Source organism: Physeter macrocephalus, chromosome 13, assembly GCF_002837175.3.
Source record: "Physeter macrocephalus isolate SW-GA chromosome 13, ASM283717v5, whole genome shotgun sequence".
NCBI classification, from domain to species: Eukaryota; Metazoa; Chordata; class Mammalia; order Artiodactyla; family Physeteridae; genus Physeter; species Physeter macrocephalus.
Genome location: NC_041226.1, coordinates 49,010,448 through 49,031,317, shown reverse-complemented (window position 1 = coordinate 49,031,317; position 20,870 = coordinate 49,010,448). Strand labels below are relative to the sequence as shown.

At 37.7% G+C, this 20,870-nt stretch overlaps 1 protein-coding gene across 25 annotated transcripts in view; it reads left to right on the top strand.

Moving 5' to 3' along the window:
* The window catches only part of KLF12 (KLF transcription factor 12), a 589,904-nt gene that overhangs the window by 264,137 nt on the left and 304,897 nt on the right, over positions 1 to 20,870 (top strand). For all 25 annotated transcript variants that reach the window (XR_008619026.1, XR_008619027.1, XR_008619028.1 and 22 more), the window contains one exon: positions 15,889 to 15,952. Coding sequence is in view for 21 of the 25 variants with exons in the window: in XM_028497474.2 (XP_028353275.1) it covers positions 15,920 to 15,952 (33 nt within the window). In the remaining 4 variants the exon portion in view is untranslated. The remainder of the gene's footprint in view (positions 1 to 15,888; positions 15,953 to 20,870) is intronic.

Here is a 20,870-nt window from a genome sequence, read left to right as displayed (position 1 = left end):
GCTCCGCGGCACGTGGGATCCTCCCGGACCGGGGCACGAACCCGCGTCCCCTGCATCGGCAGGCGGACTCTCAACCACTGCGCCACCAGGGAAGCCCCTGTCAGTAGTTTTGACATTTAGAAATTTCAGAGGATTGTTTGGCCTGAGTTTCCAAATGATGCTGTAACATAATATACTTGGCTGTGTTCAGTTTAATGATGTATATATTGTCCAGTGTATTTCCCATCAGCAGCAGAGTGGATATGTGATGCAGAATACGTTACATTTTATTTTATCAATTTCAATACAGCTATGCTTCAGGACATAAAGTGGATGTTGGGTTGTATTTCTGGTCCTCTGGGAATCTTTTACTTTTAATAGGCTGTGAGGGTTAGGGAAAGCCCTCGACACTTGAATTCAGGCATGGCTGTGCGTGAATGACTGTGCTTTTGGAAGATACACACAACACTTCTGAGATCACTTTGCAGAGTTGTCAAAGATCTGAAGATTGATCATCTGGTGAGATAAAAATCAGGTACCAACAGCATCAAATACATTCTTCACAATTACAGCTTTCCAAGGAGCTGAAGACTGTGCTCAGTTAACAGTACATGTTGGGATATATTCACCTCCAGATACATTAAATGCTAGATTAAACAAGGAAACGTATCTTTGGGGAATTCAGTGGAAGACAAAGTCATTAAGGTCTCTATAAAATACAATTAGAGGCCAAGAAGAGTCCCAGTGTGTTGTACAAGGCTTTGAAATGTAGGGCCTTGACCGGTGCCGTTTAATAGAAATATAATGCGAGCTGCTTCCGTAATTGTAGAGTTCCCGACTGCCATGTTAGAACGTAAAAAGCAACAGGTGAAATTAATTTTAATAATATATGTTATTTAACCCAGTATATCCCGAGTATTGCCATTTCAACACATAATCAATATAAAATGATAAATGAAGTATTTTAAAATTATGCTTTTTGGTAAAAGGTCTTCAAAGTCTGGTGTGTATTTCACACTTGCAGAGCAGCCTGGTTTGGACCAGTCACGTTTCAGATGCTCAGCAGCTACCGCTGGTGGCTATTGGAGCAACCACTAGGAGTCTGTGGCTTTTAGTTTCTTTAGTACCGTGGGTAGAGGTTTTATGCTGTTCCGGTGTATGTTTTCATGGTAATTAAAAACAAAATTCTGAAATCAGTGCTTTCTGAAACCTAGAGCCCTCCTTTATTTTATTTTATTTTATTTTATTTTTTTGTGGTATGCGGGCCTCCCACTGCTGTGGCCTCTCCCGTTGCGGAGCACAGGCTCCGGACGCGCAGGCCCAGCGGCCGTGGCTCACGGGCCCAGCCGCCCCGCGGCACGTGGGATCCCCCCAGACCGGGGCGCGAACCCGGTGTCCCTGCATCGGGAGGCGGACTCCCAACCACTGCGCCACCAGGGAAGCCCCCTCCTTTATTTTTAACTCGACGAGGGATTTAGTTGGAAAGAGGAGGAAAGAGGAGCAGTACTTACTGATCCGGTGAATGAGTGATTAAAGTTCATAGGAAAGAGGTCAGGGTGTGGATTTCCGAATAATTACAGGGATAAGATGGATGACATTAGAGAGGCAGTAAAAGAGAGGGTGTAGAAGTTATTGAAAATCAACGTCTAAATCTGGAATAGATATAATACTAAGTCGTTAAGTTTTAGGAGATGGAGCCAAATAATCTCCATAAACAGGAATTCTGGATGATGGGTTTTCAGAATGATCTTTACTTCTGTGGGTTTTAGTTTATTTGGGTCATATTACTATGAAAAAATTGTAAACCCATCCCCTGTTGCCTTGTTCCCTGTAGAAGAAGAGTATGGCATACTCATGCATGTTTTCTGGAAATCTGGCTGCCTTTAGTAACTCTTTTCCTAAATTAGTATCATTTAATAATACAGGATACCCAGAGGTTCATGTGGCTTTTCTTCTGCTCTCTTTCTGGCTCCAGCAGATTCTGTGGCTTAGTAGTGTTGCTTAGTTCTGTGTTTTAAAACCGAAGTAGTACTTATAATTATGAAAAATAATCATTTAATAATAACTACTCTTTTTATCGAGTGCCTTCTGCAAATTGCACTTCTTAGATTCTCTAGACATAACAAACATACTGCAAGGTAGGCATTATTTCAGCCATTCTTGTGGATGTTGAAAACCTGATTTCTAGAGAGATTGTGATCGGGCCATGGCCATTTAACTTGGAAATAGAAAAGCTGAGTTTCGAATTCAGGTCTCTAGGATGTTAAATGTCATCCAGCTCTGAAGAACTCTGCAGTTACCGTTCATGGTCTTGTAAAAATGGGAGGACTAACTTTCCAGTAACTTCTGAGGCTCCTGGGACTTCTGGCTATATGGGGGAGTGTTCTTGCATAATATCTCTGAGAAAAGCTACATTATAAACAAAATGCATTGGCAAAAGGAGCTCTGATGTCCGTTGTTTAATATAGACCCCATTCCGTCCACAGAACATACATGGAGAAATGCTGCCCAAGTGTAGCAATAGCAACATTGCGGCCATCAGTGGCTGATCACAGTTGAGAATGGGAACAGCAGTCTCTTCAGTGGCTGCCCGGATCCACAAAGTGAGTGTTGCAGTGCCTGAAAGCTGGCCACATCTGTACCTGGATAAATTTGTCCTGGCATAGCGCTTTCATCAAGCTCACACCTCAGGAGCTTCTAGTGAGGGGCGCCGCGGTGTGAGGAAAAGAGTATGGACTTTGGAATCAGTGTGCAGTTCAGTAGCCCTGAAGCTTTCTTCACTGGTAAAGTGGAGGTTAATATCCCTCCTTCATGGTGAGGACTACCTAAGATAATGTGTATGAAGTACCTGTGACGCTGCCTGGCGCGTAACTGGTATATAGAGTACATTTTTGCTGCTGAGATACTGTTGGAAATAATATATTCCTTTCATATACACAAAACGATGTCGCAGATATGTTTCTGAGCATTCCAAGTGGCCATCGTAAAACCCTAGGGAAAGAAATTACTTATAGTCACAGGTGAACACTACTGTAATGCAGTGCTTCACAGAACTGTGCTTAGAAAAGGAATTCTCCCTCCTCACCTTTGGAATTGTTCAAGGCCACCTCCAGAGGATCGTTCAGCTACTGGTGTGTCCACAGGCTCAGCTTTGGAAATAGTGAAAATATTTCACTTCATGGTCCCCCCTTGACCTCCTAAGCATTTCTCTTCAGAGTGCCACATAGTAAAGAGATGTGGTGTGCTAAGTTACCATTGACCTATTAGTCATCCATTATATTCAGCCAGGCTAGGAGCCACTGGGAAGGAGAAGTTTTGATAAATTTCACTGAGTTCATCAATTCAGAGATAGAACTCAAACTCTGTTAACCAGTATTAATGTATTCCAGCTCATAGCATATGCCTTGCAGACTTGTGCATTTTTATTTCAACAACAGCTGTTTATTCCACTTTAAAAGAATTTCAGAGAATTGGACTCTCCAAATAATTCCTGTGTTCTAATATGAATACCTTCTTTTACAGTATGAACTCAATAAAATGCATAAATTATTTTTGGTGACTTCGTATGATTCTTTTCTTTCTCATTTTTTGTGCATTTTTAAAATAGAGGATTTGTAGATTCCACAACTTTATAAGTGAAAGGAAACTTGAAGACGTTTCAGCTCCTTAATTTCATAGATGAGGGAGCCGAGGCCCCGATCTGTTAGCTAATCACTAGCACACAGTAGATAATGGTAGTATTGCCGTATACCGTAGTATTGTTTACTCTAGCTAATGGGACACGAATCTCACCAAATAGCGTTTAGTGGTCAGCTACAGGAATTCAGCATATTGCTAAGAACCATAGAAACTCCAAACAAAATGTATCATACAATTTGCTTGCATTGAAAACTGATGCTGGGCTTCCCTGGTGGCGCAGTGGTTGAGAGTCCGCCTGCCGATGCAGGGGACGCGGGTTCGTGCCCCGGTCCGGGAGGATCCCACATGCCGCGGAGCGGCTGGGCCCGTGAGCCATGGCCGCTGAGCCTGCGCGTCCGGAGCCTGTGCTCCGCAACGGGAGAGGCCACAACAGTGAGAGGCCCGCGTACCACACACACACACACAAAAAACAAAAAAACCCTGATGCTGGGTAGAAAGGGTTGTTCAAGAGAGTTGGAGCACTAGATGTGTTTCAAGTTGCTTGCCCTTCTGTAATCAGGAGTAGCTCATGTAAGCCGCCTCTTGATAACTGATTGGTCCATGGGTGGTAGCTAGCTTTGGAGTGACTCATGCATACACTGGACATGATTCTATAATAACTGTGTGGAAAAAAAAGTAGAGCAAGATTTTAGCAAGAGTTTAGACTTAGAAGTGTTCATTTGAGAGGTAATAATCAAATCTCTGGTGGGTGAACTTCCTAAGAGATCAAAGCCCATTGTAAAATTAAGGAGAGTTTTGGAAGATACCCCTCTGTAGGGAGGTAGACTATTTAAAAGACATCCGATGGTAGTAGAGAGACTGGAGATAAGAATCAGAGACCTCACTGAAACGGGGGAGGGGAATTTTCTTTCCAGGTGCAGGTTATCTATAATGCTAAATATACATCTGTCATCAAAGAGACCATTTCACGGTCCAGGGAGGTGGATCACCGTAGAGTTAATGAGTTGTGATCACATGTCTGGGGAAGGATAGAAATTGTTCTGTAGTTACCAGAAGTTACATGTAGTAGTAGAGCTGGCTGACTGTTAGCATTGAGACAGAGATTATCTGAATATTTTGAAGGTAGGAGAGAAGATGCATATGCTGGAGAAGAGTACAGAATGAGAACCCAGATGTGGTGAGGGAACTTTGAAGCCCCTCAACCCAATAAAACACCTTTAAAAAGGATAGCTAGGGTAGGCCTGTATGTCATAAAGCATTTTATGAACCTGAAGGTAGAAGCATGTTGAAGTTTGAAGCTTGTGAGCAAAATTTAAATAAATGTTCATTATGTAAATTAGCAACCAGCAACCTGTATGATGAAGGAAATGAATATGTTTTGGACAAACATATTTGGCATCCATAAAGCCAATAGTATATGGCTTGCTCTTGTGTGACACTTGTGTTCACTTAGATGCTGGTTGAATGCTCTTTTCAAATTCAAGTTGAACGGCAGACTCAAGTGCATACTTCATAGCCCTCTTCTTGATTACTAGCAAGTTGTCATCTATCAATACTTGGTTCTCATGAACTGAAATATAGTTATTTTCATTCTCCAGACCATGGCTTTCTGCAGAGGTGGAGTATGTGTCAAACCTCAACACCTGGTTTTACCAATGTTTTTTTAGCAGGCCCAGTAGTTTCTCACATAACAGCATGCCACCTCCAGCCTTTTGTTAATCTTAAAATATATGATATATGGGGTGTATTTAGCCATCCTTTTGGGAATAAAGTTAAAGAATTTAAAAGACTGTCCTTTTAAAATCAGAGGTTTTTTGATACTATATTTAAATTAAAGTGTAAAAATACTTGCCCGTGCATATTGGGGATATTTTTAAGATAGGAGAGAAGATGCATATGCTGGAGAGGAGTACAGAATGAGAACCCAGATGTGGTGAGGGGATTTTAAGTCCCTCAACCCAATAAAACACCTTTAAAAAGGATAGCTAGGGTAGGCCTGTATGTCATAAAGCATTTTATGAACCTGAAGGTTGAAGCGTGTTGAAGATAGTATACATACTGTCTCTGGGTATATTTTCATTGCTTTGTATTTGATTAATAAATATTTTGAAATATTTGATCCATGAGGGTCAGAAATGTCAGAAATACCTTCAACATGGAACATAGCACAGTTCATGAGAAAGCACTTTTAAAGTCATTTTTTCCATAGAATTAGCTTCTTTAAATCATATTTTAATGTTCTTGGTTTAGCATATATAAATCCTTTTCTACTGTAAGACAGATGTACACCTAAGACACTAGAAGTTATGCTTTCAGGATTGTTTTGATTATTTATTTGAAATGGACCTTCTCTCCACATTACAGACTTCTATATCAGAGCCCCTCGTTGGGTGACATGGGCTGGCTGGTGTAGGTATGCCGATTCTTAGGATGCTCGGTCATATATGTGTATGTAAATTATATGTGTCTGTACATATATGTGTGAGCGTTCTCAGACTCAGATTTAAATGTACTCATTCCTAGTACATCCCCTTTCCCTGAAATGTCTTTTCTTCCTCACTTTTCAAGACTCAGCTTTGTTTCACCTTGCTGTGGGTTCCCTCAACTTCCTGCTGTACTTTATTCTTTCCACCAGACCTCCTATGATGTTATTAGTCCTTCAACTTGATATAAGTTAGAGAATATGGACTTTAATTACAGTTACTTTTCATTTTAAAATGTGGGTATTCATTCTAGGTCATTAGAATAGCTATGCCTTGTACATGCATTTATTAACTAATATATATAATAACACCTAGGTCATGTTAAACGTATGGTAAACATTCAATAGATGGTATCCATTATTGTTATAATTATTTTACTTATTTTTATTTGTCTCACCTTTGTTGTCTGTGAGCTTCTTTAAATTAGGCATTGTGGCATATAATTTGTAATGCCCTCAATTTCTGGCATATAGGTGATTCACAGATGAATTAATAACAGAATATATGTACCATGTAATAAATGTCAGTGGACCTTCATCAATAAACTTCTTGGATTGTACTCGAGTTGAGGTCCAGTTTCAGTATTTTTCAGTTTTTCAAGTGGTCTTTTTGATCCTTCTGAACAAGAATCAACCTAATATATCATTTGTCATTCTCAGCAAAATAGTATTTTGATATTTTGGTATTAATTAATTATGAGAGAAGCATATGGTTATGTAATACATTTGACAGTCTACTAATTTGTTCATCATTGAGAAATACTTATTGATTATGTACTTGCTATTGACAGCCAGCTCTCTGTTATGGACCAGATTATGAACTACATGGGGCAATGATTATGATGTCTGAATATGCACACTAGATTAATGAGTTCAGCTGATCAAAACTATTGTTCAGTAAGGCAAGATTTTCATTAAAAATATCAAATAAACCCTCTTGTTTCTGTATCATTATGTCAAAATGTCACTGAAACAAATCTATTTACTTCATTGATCCATCTTCAAATTATATTTTAAAATCTGCCTGTGTTAAAACTTCTTTGCATCCAGATACGTGAAGAGATTGAATATAAAAGTATCCTAAAAATACCTCAAGTCTAATGTTTTCTAATTCTTGTTAAATATTTCGAGATTGCAAATTTCATTTAAATGTCACCTGTAATTGTGTGCCATTTGTTTTTCTACTCAGGTTTTATAGTTTGATGGAATGTTTCCCCCACGATTTAATAAATATTTGTTTTATTTCACATGAATTAATTCAAAACTGGATAAGAGCAACATATTTTAATCAACTGTTGTAGTGATGGACTAGAAAATAAATTTACTCCCTACGCAAACAGTTTACTATGCATTTGAGTGGGATTTATCTTGCTTAGCATTGGCAAGCTAAACATAGAAAGCAATAATTAATAGGAAAGCCAAATATGTATACTGAATGAGGCACTTATTTATTTATATTTTTAATAAATTTATTTATTTATTTTTGGCTGCGTTGGGTCTTTGTTGCTGCGTGCGGGCTTTCTCTAGTTGCGGCGAGCGGGGGCTACTCTTTCTTGCGGTGCGCGGGCTTCTCATTGCGGTGGCTTCTCGTGTTGTGGAGCACAGGCTCTAGATTCACGGGCTTCAGTAGTTGTGGCTTGTGGGCTCAGTAGTTGTGGCTCGCGGGTTCTAGAGCGCAGGCTCGGTAGTTGTGGCACAGGGGCTTAGTTGCTCCGCGGCATGTGGGATCTTCCTGGACCAGGGCTCGAACCCATGTCTCCTGCATTGGTGGGCAGGTTCTCAACCACTGCGCCACCAGGGAAACCTGAGGCATTTATTTTTCTTGACTATGTCATAGCTCTTTAGTGTATAAACTTTTAATTACCCAATAATAGATACAGCCAGTTATGTTCAGGTAACACCCATTGAAGCAAAGTAGTGAAGGAGTTCTTAGACTGTGTGAATTATGCATTTATAAGTGGTACCAAATGTGTGTTTACCGTGATTTTATTTTCATTTGTTTTCAAAACTTGAAGTTTGCTTTTCTATGTATAAATCGCACAACCACATTATATTTAACACAACCACATTATATTTATAGAAAGTGCTGGGAAGTGAATTGGAGATTAATAAGTAGCCGGGTAACCTGGGACTCCTTTTCTCCTACCAGCCTCTTAAAAACCCCAAAGATTTTTAACATCTTTGGCATGATGGTTTAAGACACATCCTGACAGAGAGGGTTAGGGCAAGGATGTTAGGGTCCCCCACGTGGCAGTGCAGACTAGTGTGTGGCCAAGTTACTTTTGGCAGAACGTAGTGTTATATGCAGTAGCTTTCCATGCAAGTACAAATTACACATGCTCATATTTGTGTTGCACTCTAAATCACATAAATTAGACGTACGAAGACAAGATTTAATCATCTTGTCAGTCCTTTGCAATACAAATCAGATTTTTGACTACGCAGTCCCAGTAAAATGGCAATTACACTGGAAGACGAGCATAGCATACATTACTTTTCAAACCATTATATTGAGCACAATATGTGTAAAAGAAAGGCTTAATTCATTTGCTATGGTTGCTTTTTTTTCAGGGTTTATTTGTTCTCTGCGCAGAATGATGGGGCGTAACGGAAGCCGCAAACAGATAGAGAGAGTAATTTCCACGTCAGTGTGCTTTGGCTCCGCCTCCTCCCTCAGAGAATGGGCTGTTTATTCAGAGAACTCTGTTCTTAAGTGATTGTGCAAAGCATACCTTACTCCACATGGGACTTTAGTTCTTTAAGTTTGCTCCTTCTGTATGGTCTGTTTTTCTTAATAGTGAAGAATTCCTGGGTGGAAACATAATTTCAGAGAAACAGTTTTGTAAATGGAGAATTTTCAAATGATTTGTATGTAACTAACAGAATTCCAAGGGGATTATTATGGAATATGAGTTATTAATGACCTTGAATTCCCTTTCTCCTATTTCTGTTAGCTGTTACATCATAGAACTCTCTTAATGGGTGCATTATAGACACTGTACTGTGACACCCTAGAGTGGAGATCCTGTCTTTGTATTCCCAGGTTCTTGCTGTAAGAGACACACTCTCATGGTTGAAGGTGGTATCAAGGAAGTGTAACTTGGGCCAGAGTAGGTGGTCATTGCTGGTTCCTAGTTCTCGGGAAAGTTTAAGTGGAAATAGGAGATTGGACACTTGATTATAAATGTAGGGAGTAGGGGCGGTACTGACATTTGCTGAGTAACTAGTATGTGCCAGGTAGTGTGGTAGATACATTGTCTACATTCTCCTTTTCAGTGCACCCCACAAGGTTTTATGTTACCAGTTTAATAAATTCGGGAAAGGGAGTACGTAAGGTGAAGCAACCTACCCCGAGTTATATGACCCCAAATGTTAAAGCTGGTGTTCATTCTGTCTGGCGTTCATGCCTGGCTCTTTTTCGTGACCACCTTTCTTATGGGAGTGGAACATACCATTCATTCATGTGAGGTCCCAATTCTGGGCATAAAAGCGTCCTTGGCGTTTCCATATCATCATTTGGATTGCCTGATGAGTAGAGGACGGGGGTGGAACTTGGTGCCTGGGTTTTTGTCTCAAGGAAGGGAGGTAATGCTACAAAGTAGGTGTGTAATTATAAAATATGTCCAGGAAATAATCTACATTGAGGCTTTTTGTGCTTTTCTTTTTGTATTCATCAGATCTTTGCTATGATGTTCTTGTATTAATAAATTTAATACAAATTGGACTCCTTTTTATCAGGATAATGCTTTCTCTATGGATTCTGCCTACTCTAGTTGAAGTGATTTCTATTAAAAGTGTGAAAATTCCGAAGTGGGATACAAAGAAGAATTATCACTCTTTAATCTTTATTCACGAGTCATGAAAATTATATGTATTTCATATGTAGATGTTATTTAGATTATAGAGCCACATATACTCAAAATGGAAAATAAAGAGCTATCCTTTTCTATTTATTGAGAATCACATATTCATATAGATGTAATTTCCTGACTACCTGTGGCCTATATTTAAAAATACCTGAACATTAGTTTGCTTCTCTACAGAGAATGATGTGTGTGCCATGGAAATCCGTGTGTCTTTTCTCAGCAGTAAGATGTCTCATGCTGTACAGGTTCAGAAGAGATACTGTAGGTGTCACCTGTCACCTAGCAACAAGCTTACTGCTTTGTGTCTTTAGTGTCTCTTTTCATTTTAAGTCAAAATAGTTATGAAAATGTAGCGCTTAGATTTGCATTTATCTCCTGAAATATTTAGATTAACCTTCAAACATTTTTAGTTCCCAAGATAACTCACCACGACAGATGAAACAGAAATAACTTTCAACAAAAAAAAAAGGCAACTTATATATCAGAAGCCTTGATACAGAGTAAGGCCAACATGGATCCTGTTATATAATATCTCAGACTGAAATGCACAGGCCTGCCTGTGAGTTCCCTAATCAGCTTTAAAAGTTGTGGTAACTGAATTGAATAGGTATATTACACCTTTATTACTTGGCTTTTTTTAAAAAATCAGCACTTGAAAACACAAGATCACAACTAATGAAGTAGTGATTTGTAAAGCTGAATCCAGAAGACGGAATTCCAAGTGGGATTGCTATACCGGCATCGGGATTCAATTATTTGAAACAGAGCAAACTAAATTACCTGTAGGCAGAGTGGTATACCCTAACTAGTCAGATGTCTGTAAACACTTTTAAAATGTGTTTCTGTGTCTCTGCTTAAAGATACATAAAGGGATTATCAGAGGAACCAGCAACAAGTGTACTTATGGGTCCTGAAGTATTTTGAACGTGTTAAACACTAGCCTTTAAAGATTGAGAACATAATAGATCATTTAAGATGTGATGAAGAGCCAGCAGCCTGTTACTAGAGGGTAATGTAATGCCTGTACCCTGAGGTAGTTATTCCGAAGTAACTCCTTATTCATTAAGGAGGATAGCATCCACTTTCATTCTGGCCAAGGTCGTTTCTGTTATCCAGGATACTCTCTTTGAATTCTTATGGGAGCTGGCTGACCCAAGTGGAAATTTTAGGGAAGAAAACAAGAGTTAGAAAGTGAAGAATTTGGACAGTCATTCTCTATTGCTTATAGCTATTGAAGAGAGAAACAGGTGTAAGTAGAATTTCTCCAGACTCTCCACTAAAAGAAAAACAAACCAGTATTTACCAGTGGTTCCAGGCAGCAATATTTTTGTTTAAAAGTAAATCTAAAATTCTTTCTAAAATACAATATTTTATGCCTTTTGTTATTTCTCATGTTTTTCATATTGGAATAAGTGATTGACTAACCCTTTGCGTTTCTTCACCTGACAATTGATAATTGTCAGGACCAAAACACGTGTGATGAGTTTTTGAATGAGGACAGTGCACTTGAAAACTTCGGTACTTAGGGAAGATTTATTGGATAATTTCACAAACCTATTTGGCAGAGTTAAATAATCTTTTAATTGGGAAATTGATGAGATAATAACTGTTATTGGAAATGTGCCAATTTCCTATTTTATATCATTGTTTGGTTTTGATGGGGATTTGGGGAACAACCCAGAGGTCCCTTAGCATGAATAAAATTGGAGCTTCCTCTACTCTATCTTGTGGTCTTAATTTGGGGAAATTCTGTTGTTTTCCTGTTTAATATCTGTCCATTGATTGAACAGTGATAATTCTCACATGTATATGTTAGTGCAGATTGTTGTATAGACATTACTTCAGTTAGGGTATATGGGGTTGGTAAAACAGGTATTATCCTTGCTTCTGTGGAGAAGGAAGTTGGGCCTCAGAGAGGTTGATTGAGGTTTTTAAGGTCACACAGCCAGTAGATGACAGAGGTGAAACTAGGGACAGGTCTTCTCAATCCTAAACTGTGTCTTTGTTTTCTGTGGGGTGGGTGCTACAGAGCAAAAGATGACCTTGAGTGCACTTTGAACAGCTTCAACTGAATGGAAAACAGAAGTTAGCATTGTACCAAGCTGTCCCCAGGTTTAAAACATACCGAGGTGTACATTTAAATTATAGGTAGTTACAGAGATGTACTACAAAGAGCCGTCCGCTAACATTTGGGACTAACTCAGGGGTTTTAAAAGGACCCCACCATTATCTGACTTGTTGCATAGGAAATTAACCTCTGATCGTCATTGTCAAATGGATCTTGAAATGCTCATGTGCTCAACTCACAGAACTACTTTCAGAACAAATATTATCATTAGGATACTTGGTAAATCCCCAAATTCTGTAAAAGTGTGTGATGTTGTGTTATGTATGGTTCACAAAATTTAATGTTTATTGTGGTCTGTAGCTTGATTGCATCAAAAAAATACAAATTATATAATTAAGGCCCTAGTTACTTGGTTAAGAAATATCCACACAATTGATATAAAGGGGAGTTTATTTTTCTTTTGTTTTTATCATTAGCTTCTCTTATTCATTTGACAAACCTTTATTTTATCTCCTAAAGTCTGCTGGGCTATGGGCTGTATATTGGACAGTAGATGGTAATAGAACTAGGTTAGCAGGTACAGCTTCTTCTGGTGGGAATATAAATTGATGTAGTCTGTATAGAAAGCAATTTGGGTAATATATTTTGAAAGAATGAAAAAAGTTCATATTATTATGATCAGTAATTATATAACTATATTCTAAGGCAATTAAGGCAATTAAAGGTACAGATAGGGCAGCTAAGTACAGTGGTGTAGGATATGGATGCTTGGCTGAGGGGTCAGTGGTGGAAATCTACACTAGGCTTCCCTGGCCAGGCCCCACCTCCTGATTAGAGTCTGTCTGTGTCTTCCCAGAGAGGGCATCCTTTCTAGTTGTCCAAAGGCATCCTCCAGGCTAGCAGAGGTCCTTGTGTCCAAGATTTACGTAGAAGGATGTGTGTTATCGGTAATAGTAAAAAATCATAAACTAGTAGACAAAAATGAGGGAGTAAATAATACTGTATCCCTACAATGGAGTATTCTGAATGTAGGGAGAAGCATTAATAAGTTGCATGTCATGTAAAAATTCTCATGGTTTATTAAAGTGTGAAAAAAAATTATAGAACCAGAATGTAAGATGGAAACCAGTTTTGAAGTACCTGGTACATTCTACTGAGAAGTGGGAACTGATGGATTGAGATATATTTTGAAGAATAGAAAGGACAAGACATATTTTGATAAGAACATGGTGTTTTAGATGACTTTTTAGTTCTTTCAAGGGGTTCCCTATTATGGTTTCATAATGTAAAATAGAAGAATTATCCTCTGAATTTCAAGAGAATATTTCACCACTGTCATATTAAAATATTGTATTTATGTTCCATTGCTTCTTAGTGGCATTTCTAGTAGTGGTGAAAGCTGTACTATATATTAGGGGATGTGTTTTGAGTCATAAGAGACCTATCTCTATCAATATAGACACAGAGGGAGAGATAGAAGGAGAGAGGGAGGGAGGAAGGGAGAGTCATTGACTGATCAATTGATTGGGTTAAAACTGGAATAAAATGAAAGACCACTTCATTTTACAGGCCAAGCCCATGGAACATGTACATTCTGGTACATTTCTTTTTTTTTTTTTTTTTTTTTTTGCGGTACGCGGGCCTCTCACTGTCGCGGCCTCTTCCGTTGCGGAGCACAGGCTCCGGACACGCAGGCTCAGCGGCCACGGCTCACGGGCCCAGCCGCTCCGCGGCATGTGGGATCTTCCCGGACCGGGTCACGAACCCGCGTCTCCTTCATCGGCAGGCGGACTCTCAACCACTACGCCACCAGGGAAGCCCCTGGTACATTTCATTTAAGGCTTGATGAGTGAGTGAACTCTTTTTTCTGTTCAAATGTATGGAAACACATACAAAGGAGACCTGGCTGGATACTGCCCGTGTAGACATTGGCACAGAATGGGTGCTGCTAAGAGCTCCAAGGCGTGTCCCCTCTTGAGTGTAATTGCAAGTGAAGAAAAAAAAAAAAAAAAGTCAACTGTGCCTAATAAGCTGGCTTAACTGAATGCCAAAGAAAATTTGCCTCATGAAATGGAAATTCTGAAGCAAGTTACATAATACTGAGAGAGAATAAATAGGAGGACTTTTAAGATCTATCCAAATGGGGCAAATGGTGTATTGTAATCAGAACTCTCCAATCCAGCAATATTTAATTCTATTTGGTGAAATCCACATGGTGTTGGGGATTTGGAAGCTTTTAGAAATCACATAAATATTTACTTGGTATTTGTTTAATTTTTAAGGAGTGACATAGATCAGTTTTTAAAAAGTTACTTGGGTATTGGCTAACGTGGAGCCACCCAAAAGTATTCATGTTAGTTGTTCTGCACATTTGTATCAACTATAAAGAGGGAAAACAGCATTCCTTTAACAATCTCTCAGTTGCTAAGAATAATAGAGCCAACTGCCCCAGCCGGAACATTTGTGACTTCTCTTTCTTATATTAAATTTACTTCTAAAGCAGTTTCTGCCATTTTCTCCCCAGCCTTCTCTCCCTGTTGCATGCCTTTCTTTTTCTCCCCTCCCTCCCTTATCTTTATACAGATTTTCGTATCTTATGCCCAGGATCTGTCATAGTGTCATAGCTGGAGTTTCTGCCTCTGTTTCTTCATTTCTCCATTTTGCCCTTTACATGACTGCTAAAGAGGAAGCAAAAACAAAACTGTTCATCAGCTATTATTTTTATTGTGTCACTCCACTAATCAAGAGCTTCAAAAATTGCAGAATTAAGGTTTTCTTTTTCTTTCCTCCAGCAGCAGAATGTTACCAACATGTGGAACTGTTTTCTCATTTTTTAAAATTGAAGTATAGTTTATGTACAATATTATATAAGTTACAGGTGTAGAATATAGTGATTCACAATTTTTAAAGGTTACAGTCCATTTATAGTTATAACATATTGGCTATTTTCCCTGCGTTCTACAACATATCCTTGTAGCTTATTGTATACATAATAGTTTGTACCTCTTACTCCCCTACTCCTACGTTGCCTCTCCCTACTTCCCTCTCCCCACTGGTAACCACTAGTTTGTTCTCTTTATCTGTGAGTCTGCTTCTTTTTTGTTATCTTCACTAGGTTGTTGTATTATTTAGATTGCACATGTAAGTGATATCATATAGTCTTTCTCTGTCTGATTTATTTCACTTAGCACAATAGCCTCCAAGTCCATCCATGTTGTTACAAATGACAAAATTCCATTCTTTATGGCTGAGTAGTATTCCATTGTATATGTATACCACATCTTCTTTATCCATTCATCTGTTGTTGGACCCTTAGGTTGCTTCCATATCTTAGCAATTGTAAATAATGCTCCTGTGAACATTGGGGTTCATGTATCTTTTTGAATTAGTGTCTTTCTTTTTTTTTTTCCAGATATATATCCAGGAGTGGAATTACTGGGTCATATGATAGTTCTATTTTTAGCATTTTGGGGAACCTCCATGCTGTTTTCCACAGTGGCTGCACCAATTTACATTCCCACCAACAGTGTACAAGGGTTCCCTTTTCTCCACATCCTTGCCAACATTTGTCATTTGTGTTCTTTTTGATGATAGTCATTTGACAGGTGTGAGGTGATATTTCATTGTGGTTTTGATTTGCATTTCACTGGTGATTAGCGATGTTGAGCATCTTTTCATGTGCCTGTTGGCCATCTGCATGTCCTCTTAGGAAAAATGTCTATTCAGATCTTCTGCCCATTTTTTAATTGGGTTATTTTTTGATGTTGAGTTGTATGAGCTGTTTATATATTTTGGATATTAACCCCTTACTGGTTCTAATTATTTGTTTTTTTGTGTGTGTGCTTTTCTTGCAGGATCAATGTGACTCTGGAAACAAATGGATGAATGAATATCCATATGAAGAGGAAAACAATAAAGGTTGGTTAGTCAAACTGTATAATTGCAGTGGCAGTCCTATTTTGAACATTAATTTTGGGCAGTTATTCTCATTAGAGCACTTCTTTGTCTGACTGTGAGCCAGAGGTCAATGGTTAGAGACATTCATCTATCTATAAAGTGTAATTTTTGTTTTTAAACCCTTAAATATAAAGAAAATTATAAAGAGGCAACCCTTTGTGCAAGTCTAGCTGTCGTCAGTTTCCAGAACTGAAGCTGGTTTAAGAATCAACTTTCAGATGATAATTAAAAAATGGAAAACCACTTGATACAACTGATCACTGGGACAAAAAAAAAAAAAAAAAAGCCAGATTTTGTTTAATATATATCAGTTCCTACCACAAGCATAATCCTAATCCTAGTGCTGTATGGCATATGATTGCTGTCAAATGCTGTCCTCTTTGCACCTGCAGTCTTGGCTTTCATCAGGGGCATAGGATGATTATGAAAGGCTTTTAACTTTGGTTTTTCACAGACAAGTACTGGTGTAAATTAGAGGGTAAAAAAATCCTGGGAATTTCAACAGTAATCAAGTGCTGGCTATCACTTTGTAGTATTTATTTGAACTTTTTGTGTACTTCATACTGGTCATAATATAAACATCACAAATTAATACTAAGAAAATGACAATATGTTAAACCATCTCTATTCTTAAAGTCTAGTACAGAGGCATGTGCCTCATAACTCTTTATATAACTGCACAACACATACAGTTTCATATTTTCCTTCCCCCATTGCTCCTGCTACCTTCAAATAAATGTACATCATGTCTTTTTCTGCCAGCCCACCTTCACAGATACTTAGAAATGATTTTCCAGATTATATCTTTCACTTGAAATTGCCTTCTTCCAATTCAGCATCCATTCATGATAAAAAGTCTTAACAAGTTAGGCCTAGAAGGAACATATCTCAACATAATAAAGGCCATATGTGACAAGCCCACAGCCAGTATACTCAATGGTGGAAGTACAAAAGCTTTTCCTTTAAGATTGAGAACAAGACAAGAGTGTCCACTCTCACCACTTCTGTTCAACATAGTACTGGAAGTCCTAGCTAGAGCAATCATGTAAGAAAAATAAAAGTTATCAGAACTGCAGAGGAAGATGTAAAATTGTCTTTATTTGCAGATGGTGTGATTTTATATATAGAAAATTTTAAAGACTCAACCAAAAAAACTGATAGGTATGATTAATGAATTCAGTAAAGTTGCAAGATACAAAATCAACACAACAAAAATCAGTAGCGTTTCTATATGCTAACAACAAAGTTTCTGACAAAGGAGTAAATTGATTCAATTTACAATAGCATCAAACACAGTAAAATACTTAGGAATAAATTTTAGGAGATCTCTATGCTGAAAGCTACAGGACATTGATGAAAGAAATAGAAGAAAACACAGATAAATGGAGAGGTACCTCATGTTCATGGATTGGAAGAATTAATATTGTTAAAATGTTAGTATGACTGAAATCCATCTATAGGTTCAGTGCAATCCATATCAAGATTCCAATTATGTATTTTACAGAAGTAGGAAAAAACATTTCTAAAATTTATATGGAACCACAAACAACCTTGAACAGCCAAAGAAATCCTGAGAAACAAAAAATGGGAGATGTCACATCACACTTTCTGATTTCAAGCTATACTATAAAGTTACAGTCATCAAAACAGTATGGTACTGGTAGGAAAAAAACCAACAAATAGACCAATGGAACAGAATTGAGAGCCCAGAAATAAACCCAAACATATATGGTCAACTAATATTTGACAAGGGAGCGAAGAATACTCAATGGAGAAAAGACAGTCTCTTCAATAAATCGTACTGGGATAATTGGATATACGTGTATGAAAGAATGAAATTGGACTCATATCTTACACCACTTAACAAAACTTAAGTCAACATAGATTAAAGACTTAAATGTAAGACCTGATACCATGAAACGACTACAAGAAAGTACAGGAACAAAGCTTCTTGACATAGGTCTTGGTAATGATGTTTCGGATATGACACCTAAAGTACAAGCAACAAAATAAAAAATAAACAAGTGGGACTACATCAAGCTATTGGAAACCATCAACAAAATGAAAAGACAACCTACAGAATGGGAAAAAAATATTTGCAAACTGTGTATCTAATAAGGGGTTAATATCCCCAAATAGAAGGTGCTCGTACTACTCAATAGCAAAACCCCCCAAATAACTTGAATAAAATAATGGTCCTAAGTCTGAATAGACATTTCTCCAAAGAAGATATCTGAAAGGCCAGGAACATAAAAAGATGCTCAATATCACTGGTCATCAGAGAAATGACATATCACCTCACGCTTGTTAGAATGGCCACAATTAAAAAGATAAGAGATAATGCTGACATGGATGTGGAGAAAAGGGAATCCTTGTGCGCTGGTTGGTGGGATTGTAAATTGGTGCAGCCACTATGGAAAACATTATGGAAGATCCTCAAAAAATTAAAAACAGAACTACCATATGATCCAGCAGTTCCACTTCTGGGAGTATATCCAAAGGTAATGAAAACACTAACTTGAAGAGATATCTGTACCCCCATGATCATTGCAGCATTATTTATAGTAGCCAAGACATGGAAACAACCTGTCTGCCAACAGATGAAAAGATAAATAAGATGTGGTGTATATACACAGTGGAGTATTATTCAGTCATAAAAAATGAGGAACTCCTACCATTTGGGACAACGTGGATGGATCTTGAAGGCATTATACTAAGTGAAATAAAGACAAAGGCAAATACTGTATGATTTTACATGTATGTGGAATCTTAAAAAAAAAAAAAAAAAGCCTTCCTTTTTTCCTTGCTAAAATTTCTCCTTTGTAGTATTTGTTTCTGGAAAATTTTCAGCCCTCTAGAGGGAGTTTTGATTCAGAGATGATATAAAGTAGATTTCTGGGTAATGTTCTTTTTTATGATCTCAGTATTACCTATATGGGTGCATTTACTTTGTGAGAATTAATTGTACTGTGTACTTATTTGTATATGGATTAGTGGTGTGCTAGTAAACTGGCTCTAGGGCATGGGGTGGGGAGGCCTGATCTGTAATATTTGTCAATTCCCATGGTGTAAATATTCCCACTACGGCTGGTTTCAATGGTTTAACAAAGAGCTTGCAAGATTCCTTAAAATTTAACAGTTGGCTCTCATGAGCTGGAGATGAGCTAGCTCCAGCAAACCACTGATTAATTTCATGTATAATGTAACGTTAAACGATTTTCTATACTCCTTAAGACAAATAGGGCAAATGTAGTAAATTCAAATTTTCCTGACTCATTGCTGCATAAATATGGAAACCTTCACTCATTATCATGCGGAAAGTACTTATCCCTTTTCTTATGTATGATGTTGATCTTATATTTATGTTTCTGTTCATTTGTAATTAAACTTTTATGTTTGAATGGATCAGTGTCAGCTTTGTAAGTTTATACATTTTGACAGTGTCATTGCTCTGAGACTAATTTTATGACAACTGAAGATTATCGCAAAGAGAATCTTTGTGTTAATACTTACCCTGAGGATAGACTGAAAATATTATCTTGATTAAGTATAATATATTATGTGTGATTCATTCTAAATGATCGTGCCTCACAGCTCATAATTCATGAGTTCAGAAGTCTTTATAGAGGAAGGAGCAGTGAGTATTTCACTTAATGTGTTTGTCCCAATGAATTATGTTTTTCTTACTGTTCCTTATATTTCTCAATCTGTGTTTTCAGTTATAGATGCCTTAGAACAAAGAGTGCATTGATGCTTGTTTTTAAACCTGCTTGAATCAGGTGTTGTTAGTTTTAATAAGGTCTGATTCAGAGAGAAAATTGCTGTTTGGAAATTTATCTTTTCTATATTTCACGTATATTCCCAAGGTCAGTTTTAAGATGACGTTTTTAGAATGTCAGCAGTGGATGCAACATTGCCACTGTCTACATAATTGAAAAGGGATTTGAATATGGCTCTTAAAACTATTTTGTACATTTCCAGTTTGCCAGCGGTGATAAAATCTTGCTAAGAGCCACAGAATATCATGCTGTGCCTTCCTGCTTATGTTCTAATATTTAAACAGCCTAAATAGCATTTGTAAAATTTCTTTTGTGGCCATATCAATAGTCTTATTTTCAGGTGCTGTCTTCATCTCCTCTTTCAACCGATCAGTCAATTAATCAATAATATATAAATACAATATATAAATATATTTATATCAAAATATATGTGTGTGTATATATTCACATTAAGTTCTTTACTCAGTTTTTAAATTCTTTCTTTTACTCCATTTCATTGCACTTGAATTTGTCACTTTACCATTTGCCATTAGATAACATTAAATAAATTCTAAAAAGATCCCAGTTATCCATTATTTTCTATTCACATATATCGGCATAAAACCTTGTCTGTGTGCTCTTTAACATGTTTTAGCAGTTGCTCTCTTTGTGAATGTTTGTGGACCTGACTCCACAAACTTGGCTTTGCTCCATTGTTTTCCAGCCATTTCAGTATGTTTCCCAAGTGCTCTCAACAGCTGGTTTAGAGCAGGTGTCCAAAACATATGCATGCATATACATTAGTCCAGCTTATCAGAGTTCATGTTCAAACTTTTGCTCTGTGACTACCTCTGATGAACAGCTGCTTAAACCATTCAGCGTTAACAGTGGGTAAGTTTTCCTTTTTGGATTTGGAAAGCAAGAGGACAATAGCAGGCCTTTCTGGGAAAGCTTTAATTCCCTACAGAAAAAAAGCTTGCTTCATAGCGATGGGCATATTATAGGGTGGTTACTTTAAATTTCTTTTCCATGAAGTTTCAAGGCTCTTTCTTCACACAAGGTAGAAAGACTGTAATAGCAACAATCCAGCCTTTCTTCCATTTTGAGCTAAGTAGGCATAG